Source organism: Danio rerio, chromosome 8 (genome assembly GCF_052040795.2).
Source record: "Danio rerio strain M-AB ecotype USA chromosome 8, GRCz13ab, whole genome shotgun sequence".
Taxonomy (NCBI): domain Eukaryota; kingdom Metazoa; phylum Chordata; class Actinopteri; order Cypriniformes; family Danionidae; genus Danio; species Danio rerio.
The window spans coordinates 46,272,115-46,298,161 of NC_141028.1; the positions used below are offsets into that span (position 1 = coordinate 46,272,115).

Genomic DNA, 26,047 nt, shown 5'->3' on the forward strand with positions numbered 1-26,047 from the left:
GGAGATTTACATTTTTTTATTTTTTTTTGCTCAATACTTTATTTTTTGTTTGCAAAAATGTTTTTTATTTTGCAAGTATATTTGGCCGTAGATTGATTTATACTTCTCTTTACAAAAAAAAGGGAATTTTTTTATTTATTTATTTTTTTTCCTGTTCGTTCAAACTACTTATTTAAATTGAACCAAAACATCCTAGTTTAGCTTTTTATGGAATAACTGAATTGTTTTATGTTAAATGAATCCACTTACATTTGTAAAAACAATTAAGTTAAATTAATCGGTTTATGTTGGGACAACATGAAGGACTTGTATGGAACCTACCATTTCTAACAGAGTAAACATCGACTACCGAGTTAGTTATGCCAACATAATTTATTTATGTCCCAGCACAAAATTATCATACTATAGTTAGTAAAATTAACTTAACACATAATACAAAAAAACTGTTATTTTTTAATCCTTTTAAACCTGTTTTAAATCTTTTTGGATGTTTTAGTTATTTGTAGTTTTTATTTATTGTGTGATTATTTAAAATTCTTTTAATCTTCATCCTTATGTAAAGCATTATGAAGAAACAATTATCATTTTGTTTGAAATGTGCCAAATAAATAAACTTGCCTAAACCGATTTTTTGTTGGTTAGAAAGAATTGGTTCAACTCATTTTTGGGTAAAAGGTGTTTATTTTTAAAAGTTTTTGTCTCATCTTCATCTTTCTTTATATTTATTGTGCTTTTTACAGTATAAATTGTGTCAAAGCAACGTAAAATAGATGAAGAAATCATTGTGAAACATTCCAGCAATTCAGCCAAGCAAGAGACTAGTGTAAAATGTGTGTAGTTCTAGTTAATTAGATAGTTAAATCTACATATATTTTAATCAAAATCGTTTTAAGAAATGAAGACTTGGATGGTATAAATCTTGCAAATGCTGAGTAACGAAAGGGTTCTCTCAAACTAATATAAGTTTGAGAAAGCAAAAGTAAATTATTATCATTTAAATCAAGTCATCCAGGTTAAACACAAAGCCCTAAAGGGTATTTCCATGTGCGCTGCTTTCTGTTCTTTTTTTTTTTTAAATCTTTTGATGGAGAGAATCCCTTTAACTCTCAAAAGCATGATAGATCATGCCATCAGAGAGCAGAGTTCCTCTGTAAGGCCTGGAAACTAAAGATGAGCCACAATAAATGTATAATTTTAGGTGTGGTGACATAGTGATTATGGAAGGGTGTGTGAGAATGTGTTTTCTTAAGTGTCTCACTGTTTGTTCTTGGGTCTGAGAGTCTCGTATTGTGTTTTTACTGTAAAAGCTGTAAATCTCTTGTAAACTTTTGAAAACAAAGTACTGCTTCTCAATGCAGCTTATCTTTTATGATGTTTCTTAATGATTTTATTAGTGTTTTTTGAGGTCCAACTTTATACTTAGTGGCTTCAAATACAACAAAATATTGTGACTTATTGCAAAACATGTTTAGTTTATATTTTTTATTTGCATTTGTCAAGTGTCAACAATCAACAATGTGATTACAGATGTATTTACAGGAATATTTTACAGTTGTAATTAAATTCAGGTAGATTTAACGATAAGTACAATTCAGATCAGTATGTGTTAGATGCGTTATTAGAACAATAAGTGCATTGTGAGAGCTATTTTTGTGTGTTAGTGCTAATACACAATAATTGTCAAATGATGAATCACAAATAATCGAGTCCAAAATAAAAGTGTATTTACATAATGTGAGCATACACTCATTTTTCAAATAAAGCTTAATAAATTGCTGTTACAACATGAAGTCTTTTGGATTTTCACTTTAGATACATTGTCTCCAAAAGGCTTAAATGAAGAGTTTGACAATCGTCCTTTTCTTTAATCATTCTTTAATGTTTAATTAGGTGTTTGGGTACACCTTTGGGTTTTGGGTTTTTGGCTACATTTTGTTGCATATTTTGTTGTATCCTGGTACATTCTGTTTTTTTATTTATAATTTGTAATGTAATATTATGGTTTGTTTTTGTATTTTCACTTAACATATCTAAGCTGTATAATCTATGAATGAGTGTGTTTGTATGTATAGAGGATATCATGTGATCCGGAAGAGTACAAAAAGGAGCACCTGATTGTGATGAATGCTGTCTGATGAAGAGCCGTGTGGCTCGAAGTGTTATGCGTTTTGTGTCAGCCTTTTTAATTTAATAAATTTGTAGTTTTGGAGCTCTGGTGTTGCTGCCTTTGATGAATATTCAAATAAATGTACGACAGAAAAGTGGCCATACAGTCATTTGAACACAATTTGGGATTTATCAATATGGACATGAGCTGTAGCTACAATCCAATCTCATGTCCGTCTCGCCTTGTGAACGCAACCTAAAAATTTTAAGAGGAACACTTTTGTACTTATATATATATATATATACAATTTTCTTTATTATTATTAGCTAAAATTTTCCCTTTTTAGCCTGAAGTATTCCTTTAAATATTAGTACTTGTTTAGTACAAGTTATGTTTTTTTTTTTTTAACAACGATTATTATTGTTACTTTAAAATGAATGCTAATTCTTTTTTCAAAGCATTTTGTGCTTTATGCATATGAACAGACTGGGTTAAATTTGCACTTATGAAAATTTGCACAGTATTTTACACACTCATGAAATAGACACATGGTTATGTAAGCACAAAGTATCTTCTGCCCATATAGTTCCTGTATAATAAGACAATATAAAATATGTTGAACTTTACACATGATGTTCTGGGAGGTGATAAACTATCTGATGATCACATCTATTTCTGCTCATATATATATACAGTTGAAGTCAGAATTAGTATAAAGTCTTCTCACTGTTAAACAGAAATTGGGGAAAAAATAAACAGGGGGTCTAATAATTCAGGGGGGCTAATAATTCTGACTTCAACTGTGTATGTATATATATATATATATATATATATATATATATATATATATATATATATATATATATATATATATATATATATATATATATATATATATGTTATCTTTCAGGCAAAATGTGTACAAATGCACTTACTTTATTTAATAATATATAATTTCTTATTTTTATATTGATTACAGTGATGAATTTAGAGGTTTCATTTATTTCTGCTTTTTGTGGGTGGCAATATTACATTGATTTTCAGTGCTTTTACTCTGATGGTATTTTGTTTATGTTGTGTATCGTATTGCATGTTTGAGTGCATGCATATTTTTACTGTAAGTTCAACAAAAAAGAAAAGCAATTTACTACAAATCGTCACCTTAGAATTATAAGGTTCTATCTGCGTTCTGAATGATTTTGAGATATTGAGCTTCAAAGTTTTTGCATTCTATATAGCAAACAACATGTGTGTAACAGATCTTTTTCAAACATTAACATGACAGAGACCCTAAGGGTTCTCTAAATTTAAATTATCAAAGTTCTCTTACATTTGCAAATTGGAGTAAATAAACCACGGTAAATGCAGATAGAACCTTCTCATTCTGAAAAGTCATTTTCTGCTTGGAATTATAAGGTTCTATCTGGCAGATCATTCATTGAAGCATTAATTATCAAGAAATGCAATAAAAATATATATAGTTTAGTGTTGTAACAACATGTTGATGCTTGAGAAAGTTAAAATTTTGCTTTCTGTAACATTTATTTCATGTTTTAGGATAAATATTTTTTCTTTTAAAATTAAGCATACAAGGCTGTACTATTTTTTTCCAGTGCAGCTGTTAATTTTATCTAATTATTATGTTCATATTTATAAAATTTTATGCTTTAAATAAATTATTAAATTATATTTATTGAATTATATGCCCCATGAAATAAATTAAGTATTTGCCCTTCAAGGCTTAATATTAAACTTATAGACTTAAAAAAAAAAAAAAAAAACAGACTATGAGCAAATGAGTTTAATAAACACTGAAAAGTGTTTCACTGACTATATATACACAAATAAAAATATTTTACATTTAATATACAAATTTTTAAATTTGTATTTTCCCCGTGTTTGCGTGGGTTCCCTCTGGGTGCTCTGGTTTTCCCCACAAGTCCAAAGACATGCGGTACAGGTGAATTGGATAAGCTAAAATAGGCCATAGTTTATGTGTGTGATTGAGTGTGTATAGGTGTTTCCCAGTGTTGGGTTGCAGCTGGAAGGGCATTCGCTGTGTAAAACATATACTGGATAAGTTGGCGGTTCATTCCGCTGTGGCGACCCAAGATTAATAAAGGGACTAAGTCGAAAAGAAAATGAATGAATGAATCTCAGTGTCAAGAAATGCTTCTAAATCGTTACATTTACACACATTTCAATTTTGTGTGGTGTGGCATTATTTAGTCGACTCTGATTTTGTGTGATTTTGTCTTTCTGGTGTTTCCTGCTGTCAATGGAGCAGTCCGTCGAAATAACAAAGAAAGCTAATCCTAATTTGTCCTCGTGCATGCATTAAAAATGCTGATTGGCTCACAGATAGAACCTTTTAGAGCCAAGCTAGAGTTCAACTTTGTAGATACACCTTTTTTGTTTTTTAAATAAAAAGCCTTAAAATGTAAACAACGTATAAAAACACTTCCCATAATCTAAATAAGTTGCCATTTAAAAAGAATATGTGAATAACTCAATTTTGACAAAAATGTCAGATAGAACCATATAATTCTAACGTGACGAAATGCTTATGTTTTTCTTACCTGATGATCATGTTCTACAGATTTGGGATGAAATCACATTTTGAGCTTTACTGGACCAAAAATGGATCAGCGTCTGTGCAAAGAATCCCATGACAAATGTCAGAAATGTACTTCATTAATAACTTGCTGTAGAAATAGTGTAGAATCTAAAATATTTCTTATTTATTCTACTCATTTATTCTCTGTTATTTTATATTTTGTTGAAACTTTTAATATTTTATTTCCTGGCTTTAATTGTATTTTGATTGTCATTTGTGCGCACATATATGTTACACACTGTATTTATCAATGATTCACCTTTTGCTATTTGTTTTTACGTTTATTAAATCACTAAAATGTATTAAAATAAGATTTAATTTGATATCAGTTCATGTAATTTAAGTTGAATTTAATAAAAAATCCTAAGGCAAGTTTGTTTCAATTTAATAATTTAAGTCAACAACAAGTTTTTATTTATTTATTGTTGTACAATGTAGCTTACTGTTGTGAATACTGTGGTTTGTGGTGAGTATATATAATGTGATGTTTTGTGTATGGAAACTTTGAAATTTTCCGATGTCCTCATGTTTATATATGTTCATTTTCTTTACACCTACGTAGTCAGCAGACGTCAAGAGTGAAGTGAACCGGATCTTGCACTTGTTACCTACAGAGGACCTGTGCTGAAGCAGGACGACCGCTGCTGTCTGGTTAACCGCTGAGTGAGCTATTTTACTGTTATGAGATACTTCTTTGACTGCAAGACTTTTCAAGAGGAAGTGACCAGTTTAAACCTTCCTGTCTGACAATGCATGCTAAGTCATATTCATAATTTTAAACCAAATAAGATGATGTGTTTGAGATATGTACATTATACGACAATAGTTTGTAATAAATGAAAAAAAAAAACAATTTGAAAGAAAACTCTTTCTGCTAAAAAAATCTTTGTTTATACGATGCTTCATATTTAAATTTAATTTTATTGTGACAAAAAAATATTTTACTGTCATTTTTGCTCAATTTATCAAAAGTAACGCCACTGCTGCAACAACCATGCCACGTTCAAAGCATAGGTTCAAAGTCACTTAAATCATCTTTTTTCCTCGTACTGATGCAGCAGATCATCTTGACCTATATATATATATACAGGCTATATACACGCCTAAATGCATTAAGTTGCTCCCATGCGATTGGCTGATTAGAAATTTGCGTTAACAGATGTACCTAATAAAGTGGCCATATAAAACTGGTAGTGTATTGTAGCAAATGGCTTCCGTAGGATCATGAGAAATAATTTAAATTAAAATAATCAATGCTGAAAATCAGCTTTGCAATCACATGAATAAATTATAGGCCCCCATGTCTATCGACTTAATATGCTGCTTAATAAAATATTAATTTCTAAGAAATAATAATAATAAACAAACAAAATGAAATGCAAAGTAGACTACTGACTTTTCTATAGATGTTTGTATTATGATAAAAAATGTTAGGCTACATGGAATTATGTGGTGATATTTCGTGCCTTGTGATGATGTGTTTACAAGCAAAAGAGTGACATCAGTTCTTTGAAGGGCCGTTACGACAGAATGACGACTCACTTCAATTTTGAAGACCACAGTTCACTCCAGTCTCTCCCAAATGACTTTACCAATTCTTTTGGGGTGGTTTTTGACTCTGTGTTCAAGTCACATTGTGAGGTCCTGTTTGCAGTGTGACCAGGTCATCCGTTATGTACATGAAGACTTTCTCTCGACGGTTAAAGGGATCCGCGTCCGTGATCAGATCGAGTTAAAGAAAATTATCGATCACGCTTACACCAATTATCGCGAGACAAGCAGACTGCTCAGCGGTGTTATAGGTAAATCCGATAAATACTGTTTTGATGACAGTATTATTATTATGGTTCATTATAATTTCATAGGCCTGTTACAGCAGTGAAAGTGAACACCGTTTTGTATACGTTTGAATAACATGCAAGAAACAATTTTTTTTTATACCTACCCTATCCGTCGATAGGGGGAGATGTAAACATGGCATGAACTACAGAAATTAAGAGAACACACATATTGATTTAAATTCTGTTTCACTAAATAATACTTACAATTGTAAACATAATAGCAAAACTATTGTTTTAGAAGACTTTATTGCTTGAAGACTAATGGAAATCAACCAGGAATGAACATTACCCACATTAGGCTGTTACCAAAGCGTTTCAGTTTAAAATAGCTGAACTTTACATTTACCAAACGGTTACCAAATATCCATAGGCCTACATTAGGTACAGGATAATCAATCAAAGCTGTCATAATATGCTTTTTATTCATTACGTATTTGTTTTTGTATGCATTATGCTATAGTATGAGACTTTGGAACACCTCACTTATAAATCATTTAATCTAAAGTGGCTACAATTCTGCCATTTTAGTTGACTACTTACCCTCAGGTTGCTCCAATTCTGTATTGATTTGTTCTGCTGAACACAAAGTAGGATATTTGTAAGAATGTCAATTCAAACAGATCTCATATTTACTTACAGTAGAAGTCTGAATTATTAGACCCCCATTGAATAAATATATCCTAAATGATGTTTAACAGAGCAAAGACATTTTCATAGTATGCCTGATAATATTTTTTCTTCTGGAGAAAGTCCTATTTGTTTTATTTCGGCTATAAAAAAAGTTTTTAATTTTTTAAAAACGATTTTAAAGACAAAATTATTAGCCCCTTTAAGCTGTTTTTTTTCCCGAAAGACTACAGAACAAACCATTGTTATACAATAACTTGTCTAATTACCCTAACCTGTCTAGTTAACCTAATTCACTTAGTTAAGCCTTTAAATGTAATTTTAGGCTACATAGAAGTGTCTTGAAAATATCTAGTCACATAATATTTACTGTCATCATTGCAAAGATAAAATAAATCAGTTATTAGAAATGAGTCATTAAAACTATTATGTTTTGAAATGTGTTGAAACAATTTTCTCACTGTTAAACAGAAATTGGGGAAAAAAATAAACAGGGGGGCTAATAATTCAGGGGGGCTAAAAATTCTGACTTCAACTGTACTTATAGTATTCATTTTTCCAACTAAGGCAGTGCATGTGTGGCAAGATCATTTACTGACATTTTCCCCAAATATCTTTCTTTGTGTTCATCAGAGTTATAATAGGCTAAATGATGGCAAAATATATAAATTTTAGTTCAGGACCTTTTAGTAAGTGCTATATGATGTTTTCTTTAGATCCTACAACACTCTATCGTGCAAGAACAGAATACCAGAGTGAATTCAAGAGGCATTGGAAAGAAGACAGGACAAGTGAGCACTTGTGCATGCAGATTACTTTTAAGCAGTCAATCTTTTTTCATAATGGTAAAGACATGATATGAATGTTATGCAGTGTTGTTTTTGTAGATTCTCTTCAATGGGATTTGATTACTATAGTGGAGAAAGGAAAAAGAATTCTTCAGAAACACTTGGAGATTTTCATTGCTGAAGGTATGGGTACATAAAATTTAAGTTCATGTGTAGCGATGATATCTAAGATCTCTTAATTCTCAGTAGTTATATATATTTATCATATATATATTTTTCCAAAGGTCTGTGTCCTAATAAATGTGGTAAGTAAAAGAATTATTCTTATATTTCACCAAAATAGTTCTGAATATCTTAAAAAAAATACTTTACTTTTTTTGGGGAAATAGGCTCGTTTTGTAACTACTCCTACACAGTTTAGTTTTACTCATTATTTCTGTAGGTTTCACCAAGTTAAATTTAAAACATTTTAAGACCATTATGAATGAAATTATAGACTTATATGGGGCTAAATGTTAAAGACATCTTTTAGAATATCCCAGTTAGAAAATATTTCCTCTTACTCTTTTAAAAAAATATTAAAATTTAATACAGTACATAATTATTTACTTGGAATGTTTTTTATTCATTCATTTTTTTTTGGCTAAGTCCCTTTATTAATCCGCAGTCGCCACAGAGGAATGAATCGCCAACTTATCCACCACATGAATTACGCAGCGGATGCCTTTCCAGGTGCAACCCATCTCTGGGAAACATCCATACACAATATGGACAATTTAGCCAACCAAATTTACCTGTACCGCATATGTCTTTGGACTGTGCAGGAAACTGGAGCAAACGCAGGGAGAACATTAATATTTTTTATAATTTTCAAATATTATCATTCACAATCCTAAAACCCTTACCAAGAATAGAACTAAACATAGCTGTCACTTACTTCAGTCTAAAATAATAATAATAATTAAATAATAAGAGGTAAGTATCCTCAGCAGTAAATAAATGGGGAACTTTTAAGCAAATGTTACTGCAAGGAAAGTAGTTCATTGTTATACATATACATGTTATTCATTGTTATACATGAACAAAGGAAAATTAAGATCTACAACACAACTTTTCACTAGATTTAAGACCTATCGAGGCCTAAAATATAGCTTTTGAAGTTTAAGACATTTTAAGAACTTTTAAGACCCTGCGGATACCATGCTATTTTTTTTAAATCCATTTAGCCGATCTCTCTCACTTTTAGTTTAGATCAGCATAGGTCATTGAGTTAGATTAATAATATTATTGTGCCTGCTGCAGGCACAATATATGTAAAATTAATTTAAATAAATTTATTAAATTGAAGAAATGTTTACATTTTTTATTTTTGAATGAGATGCTAATGGTCTAGTCCAATTCAATTGTTTATATTACGCTAAGGTAAAAGTGCACCCTCCAGACTGGGAGATTGACTGAATGGATTACAAAAACGTACTCAAATGTTTAACTGTAGGTGACTTGTAAAAAGAGCCTATTTTTGAAAAAAGTGTGATGTTCCTTTAACACAGTATCGATACAAACCATAGACTGTAAAAAGTGAAGCCAACTGTCCCAGGCATAGCTGCTGTGCTGATGACATAATTTCCTCAAACCTCAGAACATTTTGAAATGGTAAATGAGTTGTGAATTATTACCTTTTAACATTCACATCATATCTATCTGTGGGGTTTTGCAAACACTTTCTAAATACAGCGATGAGGTTGGAGTTAAAATGCTCAGCTTCTAAAAGATAACATTACATTGTAACGGTAGTTTACATTTGTACCACATATTTTTCTCTACAACTATCTGTCTAGTTATTAGTAATCTAATGTTTAGTCCTACACTAGTATGTTATTTTATAACTTAGTTACATGTTTTGTGCCAATTATTGGCTATGTGATTTCTGAACTAACTGCTACAATGCGTACATAAAAAACAAACAAAACAGACAAAAAAGGTTACCTGGCTGTTCTTAACAATTAACCCTTGACCTTTCATTTTGAAATGAGCTGCAAAATTACAGAAACTTATACAATTTTTCAAAACTCATAGTAATGATACTGATAGTAATGAATTTACTTTAAATTTGAAAGTTTTCATGATTAGGGGCTTACGTTCATCTGCTTACACAACAATGATAGTTATGTTGAGGAGTGGGGCAAGGTGTGTGATCAAAATGTTGAGCTTGTGTATGTTTTTTTTTTCTCAAAATGTATAAATGCAAAACAAAAATACAATGTTTTGGACAAAATTGAAGGGGTGAAAATGATTTTAATGAGCCTGGGTTGCCTTTTCCAGTACTATTTTGCACTTGAAGCTGATGTGCAAAATATATATAAATAAATAAATAAATAAATAAATAAATATATATATATATATATATATATATATATATATATATATATATATCAGTATATATATATATATCAGTATATATGTATGTCATATACAGTTAAAGTCAGAATTATTAACATCCTGTTTATTTTTTTCCCAATTTCTGTTTAACGGAGAGAAGATTTTCTCAACACATTTCTAGTTTTAATAACTTATTTCTAATAACTGATTTATTTTATCTTTGCCATGATGACAGTAAATAATATTTGACTAAATATTTTTCAAAACAATTATATACAGCTTAAAGTGACAAGGCTTAACTAGGTTAACTAGGCAGGTTCGGGTAATTAGGCAAGTTATTGTATAATGATGGTTTGTTCTGTAGACAGTCGAAAAAAATAGCTAGGGGCTAATAATTTTGACCTTAAAATGGTTCATAAAAAATTTAAAACTACTTTTATTCCAGCCAAAATAAAGCAAATAAGACTTTGTTCAGAGGAAAAGTTATTATCAGACTTATTATCAATATTCCTTTGCTTTGTTAAACATCATTTAGGAAATATTTTAAAAAGAAAAAATAATTTTAAGGGCGGCTAATAATTCTGACTTCAACTGTACACTTATATATATATAAATATTGGTGGCGTAACTGGTTTGTGTCAATTGGTGTCACCAGTATTTTACAATATTTTACATAAAAATATAATTATATACATGGAAATAATGTGAAAAATTTGAAAACACCTAGAAATTTGAAAACATCATTAAAATATACATTTAGAGATAACTCGAATAAAATAAATGTTATTATGGTATTTTAAAATGAAGTAATAATTTTTGTGTGTACACTTGCTTATCTAGGAATTGTAAATTATTTAACATTTCACAATTTTTGGATTAGATTTTAAAATTACTCATCTTGCCAAACCTTATTTGTATAGGCTGAAAAAATTTGCATGTACCAGCTCCAAAATGCTCTGATACAAACTATATACTGTAGACAGTGAAGCCGACTGTCCCGTGTCTCATAATCGTAGCCAACAGTATATATATATATATGTGTGTGTGTGTGTGTGTGTGTGTATTATATTATTCTTCCTGGATTAAGCTGATCGTTCCTGTCATTCAAATTGATACATGTCTCCTACGTTAAAATCAAGTATTTAAGCTTAAGCCTTTAGATTTTAATATCCTGAGACATAAATTCAGTCAAGTGTCTCTAAACCTCTGATTACTGGTGTATGTGTCACATGACGCAGAATATAAAGAATATGACGATATATTTACTGTATATTTTATTGCTCATGGGATGTGTGGGTGTATGCATGGGTGGTTGCCCGTCCGGGGCGGATTCTTGTTTGTTTCAGGCCTGTTGTATCAGAGAGTGATGAACTGCACTTCCTGTCAGTATGGGCTGTTTACATGTCTGTCAGCCAAACCACCACTAGACTGTGGAGGTGAGAAAGACAGCCATCATGGAAATACACAGCAAGATTACATTTGCAGACTACTTTAACACATCACATAATATTCTGTTGTCTTTCTCTCTGCTTTGTATTCGTTCAGAGCATCATCTTGAGGCAGATGAAGGAGAGGAGGTGGTGCTGGATTGTTTTCTGTCTTGGCACACTCTTGTGGTGGGACAGACTGAGTATCATTATTCCTGGCATCCTGGAGAAACAAATGTAAAGACAAAGACACACACACACACACACACACACACACACACACACACACACACACACACACACACACACACACACACACACACACACACACACACACACACACACACACACACACACACACACACACACACACACACACACACACAGTTGTAGTCATTTGCTGGTTTTAGAGAATCTTGAAGCCATTTTATATACTGTTTCAGACAAACCTGAAAAAAAAAAACTTTAAAAGGGTATTTATTAAAGAGGTATGCTTAACCTCATTTCCTTTCATTGTCCAAATAGCAAGATGCTTTAGTTTACTTTCTTATATTGCAAGATGCTATGTTGACGCATTGCTGCCACATACATTTTTTTTTTTCTCACTCAGCTATGTCGTTATAACGTCATCTTTTCTCGAACGAGATCTTTTCTCATAAAAACGACTTCATGACAAACTATATATTTGGAAAGGTCTAAAGCTTCTGAATACATATTTTACTTTTGTTACGTAGGAAGAGAAAAGATTGAAATCCATTAACCGTCACCTTTTTACCTGTGGGATCGTTTGCTGATACATTTGTAAGCCATAATATTATAGTCTAAACATGAGGCAACCATGACAAACTATTAGGGCTGCGCAATATTGGAAAAAAAAAACTGGCATTGCAATATGCTTTTTGTCTGTAATATATATTGTGATATACAATTGAAGTCAGAATTACAGTATTAGCCTCCTTTTGATTTTTTTTCTCTTTTTCTATATATTTTCTCTTCTGGAGAAAGTCTTATTTGTATTATCATGGCAAAGATAAAATAAATCAGTTATTAGAGATAAAATAATTATACCTATGATGTTTAGAAATGTGTTGAAACAATCTTCTCTCCGTTAAACAGAAATTGGGGAAAAAATAAATATGGAGGCTAATAATTCAGGGGGGCTAAAAATTCTGACTTCAACTGTAACTATAATTTCAAAAGATGACTTGTAGTTTTAACACTATTTAGAAATCATGAGTTTAGATTGATTGAGATTATTTTGTAGGGCAGTATCTGCATAAAATCTAATTAACAAATTAGAAGCATACAACAACAAAGATGCAAATGAAATAAATTGTGTATTAGGGTTTTCTGCAGAATCTAACAATATTAAGGCACAGAAATTCAGTCATATGTAAAATAACACTGTATAGTCTTTTAAATAAAGAAATAAATATAAAGAAAATAAAACCAATCTATTTTTAAGGCTTTAACTTTATAACTGCTTGGTTTAAATTTCTTGGTTTGAAATCTCAGAGAGTGACAGGCGTTCAAAAACATTTTCAAATAAAAATCTTTCACTATATTAGGGTTAAACTTAGCGCAGACTCCCGAATCACATTTTCTGAACCTTGGTGGCTGGTGATTACAGTATAAACCCAACTTGACACTGCAGATCTTGCATTGGGACTATTGCAGATTCACACGTTGCGATATCAATGCTGAAACGATATATTGTGCAACCCTACAAACTATTTGTTAACAATTTCAAACTATTTAAAAATGTCTAATTTCAATGTGGTAATTCTTCATAAATATTACTGAGAAACAGCTATTCATTAATTTTCGACAAGATACTCATCAGGGTTGTAAAGCATTACTTTGCTACAGCAATCCGCATGTAAAAGATGTAGGTGCTTTTTTGAGGATTTTTCAAATCAAGCTGCTTATACTTTGTCAGACTTTAATTCCTACTTTACAAATATTGTCAAAAGTATGAAAACATATGGTTCATATTCTGCGAAACATACACATAAATAAGGGGTGCCCTTAAATAGTCACCAATTTAAACTGAATGTTAACAGGTGGTGATGTTTGGTATTGCGGCCAAGCAACTTCAAATTTGGAATATAATTTGATCAAAAATTTAGCTTTGATTTTCTGTCAAATTTGGGCTAAAAGATGTTTTGTAAAAATTAAGTATTTTATGTAACATAAAATATAGATTTATTCATTCATTCATTTTCTTGTCAGCTTAGTCCCTTTATTAATCTGGGGTCGCCACAGCGAAATGAACCGCCAACTTATCCAGCTCGCTTTTACACAGCGGAAGCCCTTCCAGCCGCAACCCATCTCTGGGAAACATTCACACACACACACACTCATACACTACGGACAATTTAGCCTACCCAATTCACCTGTACCGCATGTTTTTGGACTGTGGGGGAAACCGCAATGGCATGCAGCTGCTTTGTTTTTTTTTTCATTCTTTTTTTAAAAGTACAACCTGAAAGACGACAATACAACATTTACTATCACAATTATCAGCACTTTTAATAATTAATTTTACAGACTTATAATGTGCTGTTGTTCTATTGGAGTTTTGATTCCAAAATGGCCGCCGCGCCATTCAGTGGCTCTTTCACAAATTGCACTAGAGTGTCGTCTCTTGGTGATTCTATGCTTTTTGATCAAACTGAAAAATTAAGAGAGGGTGGGACATAGAGTAGCCCCTCCCCTTTTTACATTTAGCATTTTTATCACAGCTCTGCCAGTGAGAGTGGTTGAGCTCAAGTGCATCAAATGAAAAGCAAATAAGAAGCGTATTAAAGGAGGCAGGGCATGGCAGATACTAGAGAGTATTTGATTGGGCAAGATTTAATTAGAAACTGAAGTATGAGGTGATGTAAAAAAAAAAAAAAAACGTTGATCGATTTAGGTAGAAGTGATGGACTTCAAGCTTTACGTTTAAATCAGTTTTATAGTTGCTTATTGTGTCACTGTTTTGGAGCACAGCTTATTGATATTCTTAAAACTAACAGACAAACTAACATCTAAAAAAAATTTAAATAATGAGACCTTTAAGTGCAAAGTGAATTTTTTGTGTTTTTTTTGTGTCATCAAAAAATAAATAAAATGAATCTACAAGCAAACAACATCAACTCGTAATACAGGCTGTAAATTAAGGTAATACTGTTGTAAATCATGTTCCGTTTCCTGCACAGACTGATCATTTTGCTTCACAAAGCCCAAAGGTATCCATTATGTAAACATAATTAATTAATTTATGTTTGGACTCTTAAAATTGACTTGTGTTTTGCACATCACTAAGCACCAATGTTTCAGCCAGATTTTCTCTTTGATATTTTACTGACCTTTTTTTTTTTACCCACAACTTGTTTTGCCTAATGATGAGTAAACTTGCAGCAAGTCTTTTTTCCCTGCTTTTTGCACTCAGATAGTTTATAGCTAAAGTGCATTACAGCCAAAGATCACTTACAAACAGTCAAAATTACAAAAACTTGTTTCAGTAGCATTTAAGTCAACACATTAAAATCAGTGTACTTATTTAAAACACAACAAAACAGTAAATATTTTTTAAGATTTAAAATATGCAGTAAAAATAACATTATATTTTAACTAGATAAAGAGCACAGATGTATCCTAAATGATATACACTCCACACGTAAGCACACATGTACTTTGACACTATGTACTCAACCATGCAGTGTATGAACTTTATGCGGTTATTTCTTCATTCAGCATCAGAGCCTGAAAGCCCCGCTCCCTCCACTAGTATCCAATAGATCATTTTGCAACTATCAGGTTGTAAAAATTATTATTATTATTTTTATTATTATTTAGTAGGAAAACAGATTTTTTACAGAAATAGTGATAAACCTTTAAAGGCAAGACAAACCTCTTATGAACTCTGAGAGAATTCCACCAATCAGAGAGTTGTGCACACACACACATGAACACACACTGTTCTCCACAATGGTGATGTAAATAAACGTTTTCTGTTAAACATATGACTAAAATGGTTATTTGTTTGTCAGTAACCAGTAACCAAACAGATTAGTTGATTTCATTTGCTTTTATGAAACACTGTGAGACCAATATGGATGTTACCCGGTTGAGCCCCACATTAGACCCAGTCAGATTATTTGTGAGATTCATATTGGCTAATTTAGACTGTAAAGTATACTGTAATTTCAGTTTTTGTGGTTTGGACTCTTCAGAGGTGTAATGCATTTCATACTAAAAAAATGCTTATCATATGGCCTTACCCTAGCCCTACCACTTAACCCAACCTCTTACAAGAAAGCAATTGTAAATTTTGAAAGTAAGAAGAACCCATTAAGAATGATTTTTAACATTTTTAAATTATTAATTATTAATTAAAATGACCTCAACATTGTATTTCCTGGATTACACCCCATTATTCAAATCCCCAAAACCAGTACACATGCACACGCACACTTGCATAAAGAGTTACAGTTTTTGTTTTATTTACTTTATATTTTCAGTTAAATAAGTGCTTTATCAACATATTTAAAGAGCAATTTTCTTTTTGAAAGGTTCGATGTGAATGCAATTATGTCAATGTAAATGCAAATATTTCAATATGAATACAAATATGTCAATGTGAATGCAAATCGAAGCAAATTTAGCCTGTGTCATTTCCAGAAAAAAAAAAAAAAAATGCTGGTTGAATCAAAGTTGCTTTAAGTCAGAATTTGCCAGGTGACTTAATAATTTCCTATATGACTGTAAATTATTTTATAGTAATGTTGTCATAATATAATTCCCCCTTAAGTAGCAACGAGTTTACATCATGAGCTTGATAAGCTATTCAAATGTTGATCTTTCTATATATATTTACAGACCAGATTACAAAATTTGTTATTTTTAATATATATATTTTTTAATTTATTATTATTATTTTTAATTGCAAGATGTTATTTGACGGAGAGTATGAAGAGCTAGTGGTGACAAAAGAGTCTAAAATCGTCCTCAATCAGCTGAGTGTCAGTGAGGAAGGCTCATACCGCTGCCTCCTAAAGGACCAAAAGGGTACTGCACTGTCCCGCACGTTCTTTCAACTAGAAGGTACAGTAGCTATTTCTGATATTTATGTTTTTATTATATATATATATATATATATATATATATATATATATATATATATATATATATATATATATATATATATATATATTTTTTTTTTTTTTTTTTTTTTTTTTTAGATTTTTATATATAAATTTTATTTAATTAATTAATTAATTTTTTTTTTTTTTATTATTGCAAGGTGTTATTTGATGGAGAGTATGAAGAGCTAGTGGTGAATCTCTACTGTCCAATAGTGTGATGGTCTCATTTATAGTTCAATAAATTACAGCTCTTATAAATTCAAAAGTAGATGATTAATAAATACTTCAGGCAGGTTTTACAAGTGGCATTTTTTTATTAGAAAATATAAATGTTTTTTTATACACATTTTTCAAAAACATCAAAACTTGATACATTTTGTCTTTGATGTGATATTATATTCTAATTTTCACCAAAAAATTTTATTAGTTGAAGGACCACATTCAAGTTCACTGTGACTGAAGCCCCCTGTGAAGCACAATGACATACATCTATTAAGTTTTTGTTTCATAATTTTCCTTATGTTTTAATTTTTTTTGACCCACTATACAGTTGTCAAGTTTTGTTGTCATTTGGTGTGATCCCTATTAATTGAAAATGTCCGACAAGTCATTGAGAAATAATATTCATTATTACGTATAAAACAAATAGCACTTTAAATGTCCAACAATGAAGATAAATTACTCTCACACTATTTTTATATTATTAAGAATAGTTTTTCTTCCTTTTAAAAATATATTAAAAATATATAAAGTACTTATAATAACAGTGTAAGAATTAATTGAGTTAACGACCCCTTAGGTTTTCCTCAAACATCAGACTTCAAACGGCATAAATATATCTGTTTTCAAAATATAAGTATGTTTTCTTCTTCTTCTTCTTAAAAAATCTTCAAAACAACATTTTGACAACTATCCATACACGATTTAATTTGGACTTCATCTGACCTGTTTCTCTTTCCCTCAGTCAAGCCATTTCCATCCACAAGCCCTAGACAGGTTGTGACATTGCCGTCTTTGCCCTTGGGTTATGAAAACACACCTTACAGCCTTCAGAAGAGCAGTTTCCTCACTGTACTAATTTTGCTGACTGTACTCAGCATCACAGGCAGCCTCATCATCATAGAGTACCTCAGGTATGATTGCCAATAGGGTGAATACATGAGTAAGGCGTGTGTAATATAATATAATGAATAACAAATAAATTTGCAAACAGGAAACAAAAGAATGAGTAAAGAGCCAAACCTTTATGACTTTCTTTCTTTTGTTAAACACAAAAGTAGATATTTTGAAGAAAGCTGGAAACCTGTAACCTAACCTTTGACTTTCGAAGTATTTGTCTTTCCTACTATGGAAGTCAATGGTAACAGGTTTTCAGCTTTCTTTAGAATATCATATTTTGTGTGTAACAGAAGAAAGAATGTCTTAAAGATTTAAAACCACTTGAGGGAGAGTAAATAAATAGTGAGTAAATTATAATTTTTTTGTGAAATTTAGTATCTCTAAGGCATACACTGCAGCCAAAAACTGATTTTGAAGCACATGTAAAATGTAAGCTTTTGGGCTTTTCTTTGTAGTTTAATGGAAATAAACATCCAAAATACACTATTAAGTGTTACATATTTTGCACTTTATCATTTTTATTTCTATAGTTTATTGTCTTCATAAGTTTTTTCATAAGTTCATAAAAACCAATTGAAAAAATCTCCATAAATGTTCACTTCAGTAGCACTTTTATACACTAAAAGTTCACAAATTTATTCAAATCTGAGTTCAGAAACCTTTTATTTTAGGGGAAATTGTTCATATAATTTGCCTGATTATATAAAACATTTTACAGTATATATACATTTTTTTCTAATCAATCACAGTATTTTGGAATTACACTCACTGGCCACTTTACAAGGTACACCTGTCCAACTGCTTGTTAACGCAATTTTTTAATCACCCAATCACATGGCAGCAACTCAATATATTTAGGCATGTAGACGTGGTCAAGATCATCTGCTGCAGTTCAAACTGAGCATCAGAATGGGGAAGAAGGTAATTTAGGTGACTTTGAACATGGCATGGTTCGTCTGGCACCAATGCCTTGTTAATGGCAGAGGAGAATGGCCAGACTGGTTTAAGCTGATAGGAAGGCAACAGTAACTCAAATAACCACTCATTACAATTGAGGTATGCAGAAGAGCATCTATGAATGCCCAACATCTCCAACCTTGAGGCAGATAAGCTACAGCAGCAGAAGAGCACATCGGATACCACTCCTGTAAGCTAAGAACAGGAAACTCTATTTTTTTTAAACACTTTGGCCTCGTTAGTACCAATTGACCACTGTGTCAACGCCACAGCCTACCTGAGTAGTGTTGCTGACCATGTCCATCCCTTTATGACCACAGTGTACCCATCTTCTGTTGGCTACTTCCAGCAGGATAATGCAGCATGTCATTAAGCGAATCATCTCAGACTGGTTTCTTGAACATGACAATAAGTTCACTGTACTCAAATGGACTTCACAATCACCAAATCTCAATCCAATAGAGTACTTTTGGGATGTTGTGGAATGGAAGATTTGCATCATGAATGTGCAGCCAACAAATATGCAGCTATGCAACTATGCTATCATGTCAATATGGACCAAAAACTCTGAGAAATAGTTCCAGTACCTTGTTGAATCTATGCCATGAAGGATTAGAACAGTTCTGAAGGCAAAAGGAGGTCCTATTAAGGTGTACCTAAAAGTGGCCCTAAAAAGTGGCCAGTGAGTGCATATGGAGTAATAAATGCAGATTCCCAAAATCCCCTAGTTGGACTATATATATATATATAAAAAAAAAAACTTTCTTTGATTGATCTCAATGATGGTTTTGAATGTTACCATGTTTTTATCAATTGCAATATTTGGTGATCATTTATTTAATGAAAAATGCGTTTAGTAAAAGAGAAATTATAGGCTTTCCAAATATTTGTTTATTTGTTGCTTAGCATATTTTATGTTTCTGTAATTAATATATAAAGTACCAGTGTAATATAGTGAAATAGGATTTCATAGACAGTTCAATAAGTTACATTCATTCATGTTTGTACTAAATATTCATGTTTTGGAAAATGTTGTATAATCAAGCCCACATGGAATCTGCACCCACAGAGCTCGGCAACAATCCGCTGATGACCACTACACTCAGTGCAACACCTGCCAATGTTTGTATATCAAATACCGTGTTACTTTAATATTACTGTAGCCACGGCTGTTATTGTTAAAACTATAATAAATAAAATAAAATAGAACGCACATAAAAAATATATATAAACATACAGTCCAATTTACTGGGTTTATATAAAGTCATTTTCCAGAATAGTTTTTGAAGGTGTTTTTCTCAATTGTACACTGCATTGTGTTTTAATATTAAAAAGAACTATATGTAAAATGTCTTGCTAATCTGTGAGGATATCATTTATTTTATAGATGTTCTACAATGTAAAAAAATAAAAAATAAAACTAGTGTAATTTAAATGTTATAAAATATTAAATGAAAATTTTGATTTAAAGAACTGAAATAAAATAAGATTATGCCATTATGTAGTAGATTAATTCTGCAAAACATTGCTGAATTGTTAATTACTAAATGTGAGTCTGTGAATTACAAATTAAATTAAGTACAAATGAAAAATCCCTTACTCAGAAAATGTTTTTTTTCTTCCTTTTTAAACTTATGTAAAATCAATCAACAAAATACTTGAGTTTTTATGGGACAACTTAATGTTTAATCACTTAAATTTGTAAAAACAATTAAGTTAACTTAATCAATTTGTGTTAAAGAAAAGAATAGTGTGGAACCCAGCACTTTTTACAGTCCCATAACATACATTAGTCAACATGAATTAATGTATCCAACTAACAATAACTAGTAATGAGCAACATTGATTGACAACATTTCATTCAACTTTGCTTGTTGATATCAGTTCTTAATCATTCAACTGCTCATTGATAATGTTAGCAAGATATTTACTCATGCATTATAAATCAATTTTAAAACTGTTAATGTTGAAATTATACTTTAGATTAATACAAAATTCAGAAATGGTTTCATTCTAACTGATGTATTTAATGTTAACAGATTACCAAAAAGGCCAACTCTGAATAATGAACAAAGTAAATGTTGTCGTAATGTTTTTTTTCTTTTTTTTAATATAAGACATTATATATATATATATATATATATATATATATATATATATATATATATATATATATATATATATATATATATATATATATATATATATATTTGTTTTTTTGTAGATTTTAAAACTCACTGTTGTATGCCAAAGTTATGACAACATGTTTTTTTTTTTTTACTTAATATATTTAGTCAGTTGAGGGGGCACGGTGGCTCAGTGGTTAGCACTGTCACCTCACAGCAAGAAGGTTGCTGGTTCGAGTCCCAGCTGGGCCAGTTGTAATTTCTGTGTGGAGTTTGCATGTTCTCCCCATGTTGGTGTGGGTTTCCTCCGGGTGCTCCGTTTTCCCCCACAGTCCAAATGTCCTAAGACATGCGCTATAGGTGAATTGAATAAACTAAATTGGCTATAGTGTATAGCAGGTCGCACACCAGAAGCGCCATGCATTTTAGAATTCTAAACATAGGTTTCTATCGGGATACACACACCGGCGCCGCAAGTCGGCGGCTGTCGGCGGCGCCCGGCCAAGGCTCAGGACGGAGTTCATTTTTCAGCCGCACCACAGAGCGCCATCTGATTAATTTCATGTTAAATATTATTAGAATGTGCGCGTCTGGTGTGTGATACTTTAAACTGTCATGTGCGCGCCGTGTCAAACATATGTTGGAATAGTTGGCGGTTCATTCCGCTGTGGCGACCTTAAAAAATAGAGACTAACCTGAAAGAAGATGAATGAATGAATTTAGTCAGTTTGATGTTTTTGATTTAAGTTTAGATGACTTAATTTAAAAAGTTATTTTGATTCAATAACAAAAAATACAGTGTAGTACTAATGCCTGAAGGCTGTGACACATGTAATGGCAATTTTATTTATAGAGCACTATTAAACACAACCAGAGGTTGACCAATGTGCTGTGCAATATACTTAACAACAAAGAAAAATATAAAAATATAAAATTATAGCTAAAATGGACAATTTTCATAAATAAAATGCCAAATCAAGAGATAAGTTTCCAGCCTAGATTTAAAAACAGACAGAGATGAAACAGATCTAATACAGAGGGGCATAGCATTCCAGAGAGAGAGAGAGAGAGAGAGAGAGAAAGAGAGAGAGGTTGAAAAAAGCTTTATTTTTACATTAAATCCAGAATTTTTAACATTATCAATTCAAGTAGAATTTTAAAAAACTTCATTACCAATAACACAAACTCCTTAATACTTAAATTAATTCATTTTCCTTCGGCTCAAGGGGGTCTCACACCAGATGCGCCACTCAGCGCTGCGATACGCCGCACACACTAAAATAAGAAGAATCACACACCAGACATGCACATTTGCATGTCATTTAAAACTATTCAGATGGCGCTTTGTGGTGCGGCAGAAATATGAACAGTGTCCTGTTTTGTAGCTGGGTGCCGCGGACAGCCGTCGACTTGCAGTGCATACCCTGATAGAACTCTATGGATAGAATTGTAAAATGCATGAGTCTTTTTTTTAGGGGTTGCCACAGCGGAATTAGCAGCCAACCATTCCAGCATATGTTTTACACAGCAGATTCCCTTCCAGCCACAACCCAGCACTGGGAAACACCCATACTCGCACACACTCATAAACTGCGGCCAAATTAGTTTATTCAGTTCACCTATACCACATGTCCTTGGACTGTGGGGGAAACTGGAGCACCCGGAGGAAACTCCACACAGAAATGCCAACCAACCCAGCCGGGACTTAAACCAGTGACCATCTTGTTTTGAGGCAACAGTGCTAACTATTGAGTCAAAGTGTTGTCCCTCAACATCATTAATTAAATAAATATATAAATAAGTAATTATTTTAGCATACACTCCAACATTAATTCTGCATCAATGAACCAAGTTCTAATACCTTATTTTTCGTTGTCTTCAAAATTGCAAGTTCTAACCCTAATCCTAAACACTTTGCATCTATCCACTACTTTATATCTGATCCCACCCAAAATACTTATGGGAAAACTCCTCACCAAAACTCCTAAAAAAGACATTCATCATTCAATCGAACATCTCAAGAACAAATTCTATAGTGTCTTCAACTTCACAACACTTGTGCATTCAGGTGCGCTACATGTCTGATTGTAGCTAATTAATCTGACTCTACAAAAAAAAATTAAGGCAGCAAGAACTTTATAGAGTGTAGTTAACATTCCTGAAGGCTGCGACACATGTGGAGAAAGAGAGACTGGAGGAGAGGAAAGACAAACTGACAGTGAATGATCTGTTAAGATGTCCTGCTGATTGTGACAGTAGGAAGGAAGCACACTTTGTTTTTCCTCCATTCTGTCATGTTTCTTTGTGTCTGTGTGACAGAAAGAGCCTGAAGCGGCAGGAGGAGGCGAGAGGGAGAGACAGCAGGACAGCAGGAGATATAGAGCTCAACACTGAATGACGGATCACATCCAGACACATGCAGGAATAAAGACAGATGAGTTTCCACTGTTCCAGTTTGAAGATGACACGCAGCCAGAACGTTCAAAGTATTTAGAAAGGCCTTAATATATATTCTGCACTAGATCAAATAAATACTGCATGATAGCATAATAAATAGCATTCATTCATTCATACTGTATATATATATATATATATATATATATATATATATATATATATATATATATATATATATATATATATATATATATATATAGTGCTCATTTTTCATGTGAATATAGGCAATGTATTTTGGTGCATTTAACCAAAACAGATTTATTAAACGGATACATTTATTAAAATAATATTTTAGTCACCAAACATATTTATAAGTGAAAAGGGTCCGTGTATCATCCGTTCATTTGATTATTCCTTTTATTACGGAAAACGAAACATCAGAAAAACAATGAATATTTCGTTTTTCTGTTTATTCTGTAGGCAGAAAAAACGGAAACTCATCTGTTATTCTGCTTATTAACTTAAAACGAAATATTAAAACAAACACAAAACCAAAAACGAAATAATGAGTCAAAAAATGGTCCGTGTACGGTCCGTTTACGTTTTGTTCATTTGTTTTCCATTTTCAAACGGAATAAAGGAAATGGAGAAAACTGCCGTTTTTTTGTTTTTCTTTTGCTCACGAGAAAACGAAAAAAACGAGATTTTGGCTGGATTTTCGTTTTTTGGTTTAGGGTAGGAAAACGGATAAACGACTTTAAAATTCATTTTACACCTGTAGGCGGTGCTGAAACGCCCACTTTCCTCTAATTGGTCAACCAAATCTGCGCTCGTGACGTCACCCTCAAAATAAAAGCCTTACACGCAGGCTTTTAATTATTATTATTTAATTATATATTAACTAAGTTTACATATTCTATCATTTGAACCACACACAGTTAGCAGGCTTACATTCATTGCGTATGTATGAATTAAATAAAAACATAAAGCAGTATTCTTAGACATTTGTCATTAAAATAAGGTCATAGTTCACTAAGCTTCTTGCTGCTGTGCACCTGATGCTGAGCAAAGAAAGCCATTTCCGAGGAGCACCTGGTTTACATGATTGTTTCAGAGCTATTGTAGGCCTAAATAATAGCCTACTCTGTATAAAATAATAATTTATTATTATTATTATTAGGCCTATTATTATTAGTATTGTTATTATTATTATTTACTTAGTTATTCAATGGTTGTAAGAACACATTGGGCCCTGCATGGGGCTATAATAAATGGTACCATTTGTTTCTATTGGATTTTCTCCTATTTTAATTTAATATATGCCTTTAGCCTATTGTAAATATTTATTTGATAATTAATACTTTTTTATTGCAACGTCAAAGTAGGCCTGTCTTATTATTATTATTTTTTGTTATTATTTTGTCGTTGTTGTTATTATTATTGTAGCAGGAACATAGCCACAGGTGTGGCAGAGTGTGCTGGTGCCACCCAAAGTGGCATCTTGCACCTGAAAATAGATGCCTTCGCGCTCAAGCGCGCGCAAAAAACTTGCACAGGCAAAAGTAATGATGAATGTGTTGAAGGAAAAAAAACATTCTAATTATTTGTTAATAAAATAGTGCAACATTATTCTCAGTCAGTGTAGGCTGAAAAAATTAAGATCGCCAGCATTTCAAGGGTGGTTTTATTTTTAGTTCATTGCTGTGACGCGCTATATTTCACTAAGGCTGCATGAGACTGCGCATCTTGCTTATTTTCTCTATTTTACATACAGAACATATCATACAGTCCAGGTTCTACCGTTCTAGTGAGTGTGGGGCATTGCTTTACAGTGGTAAAGTGGATTATTTCTTGGCAAATTCATAATGATTCACTTTGTTTAGTAATAAATTTCATAGTTATAAAATAACTACATTTCAAGAATATGTTAACACTTTCAACTATTTAGGATTATTTATTGCATCAAAAGTAATTTCAAAGTAACATTAAATGTACGTATAAACTGCTTAATTTGTGTGTGTAAACACCTAAGATGCAAAAAGCTTATTTAGACCAGAATAGGCCTACTAAATGCAACGGTCAATGTATGCAAACGTATGACCTAAAATGTCTTAAATGACTAAATTTAAGTCTTTTTAAGTTTTTAAATAATTTAAGTTTAACATAAATGATTTAAACTTTAAACTTCAAATTAACAGAGTATGGCAAATAAATTGTTTATTAAATGGAGGTCAGGTGTCTATCTTAATTATAATTATTAAATATTATGACACTATAATTCAGTGGTGTATTGAAGAGTACGCACCTTTTAATTAATTAATTTTAAATAAGTGGTTTATCCTAAATAAAATGCAATGGGATCGGTGTGCAATGAATAGTTTGAAAACCCTTGGTTCAGACTAGACGAGCTAGCTGTCTGTGCGCTGCGCTAATAACTTGGCATTTGCTCTTTTCGGTGCTGCCAGATGCATTTATAGTGCATAAAATAATAAAAAAGGTAATACGGTAAAGCGCGTGATGCGCGCAGAAA

The 26,047-nt window shown here is 31.8% G+C and overlaps 2 protein-coding genes across 18 annotated transcripts in view; one reads left to right on the forward strand and one right to left on the reverse strand.

The window, feature by feature from the left end:
• The window catches only part of npc1l1 (NPC1-like 1), a 48,686-nt gene extending 41,112 nt beyond the window's left edge, over window positions 1-7,574 (reverse strand). Inside the window, exons 1-2 of one of the 2 annotated variants that reach the window (XM_087265246.1) lie at window positions 7,106-7,574; window positions 4,687-4,759 (exon numbers count right to left, since the gene is read on the reverse strand). The gene's annotated coding sequence lies outside the window, so the exon portion shown is untranslated. Of the gene's footprint in view, window positions 1-4,686; window positions 4,760-6,266; window positions 6,650-7,105 lie in introns of those variants that run through there. The other variant, XM_087265245.1, reaches the window with a different exon arrangement.
• The window catches only part of izumo1 (izumo sperm-egg fusion 1), a 33,949-nt gene extending 10,251 nt beyond the window's left edge, over window positions 1-23,698 (forward strand). Inside the window, exons 2-11 of one of the 16 annotated variants that reach the window (XM_087262634.1) lie at window positions 5,287-5,387; window positions 7,909-7,983; window positions 8,066-8,163; window positions 8,265-8,285; window positions 8,648-8,712; window positions 11,706-11,795; window positions 11,905-12,023; window positions 16,724-16,877; window positions 17,883-18,051; window positions 23,440-23,698. In XM_087262634.1, coding sequence (XP_087118760.1) covers window positions 8,281-8,285; window positions 8,648-8,712; window positions 11,706-11,795; window positions 11,905-12,023; window positions 16,724-16,877; window positions 17,883-18,051; window positions 23,440-23,518 — 681 coding nt within the window. In that variant the 5' untranslated portion in view covers window positions 5,287-5,387; window positions 7,909-7,983; window positions 8,066-8,163; window positions 8,265-8,280 and the 3' untranslated portion in view covers window positions 23,519-23,698. 16 annotated transcript variants of the gene reach the window in all.
• The last annotated feature ends 2,349 nt before the right edge of the window (window positions 23,699-26,047 follow it).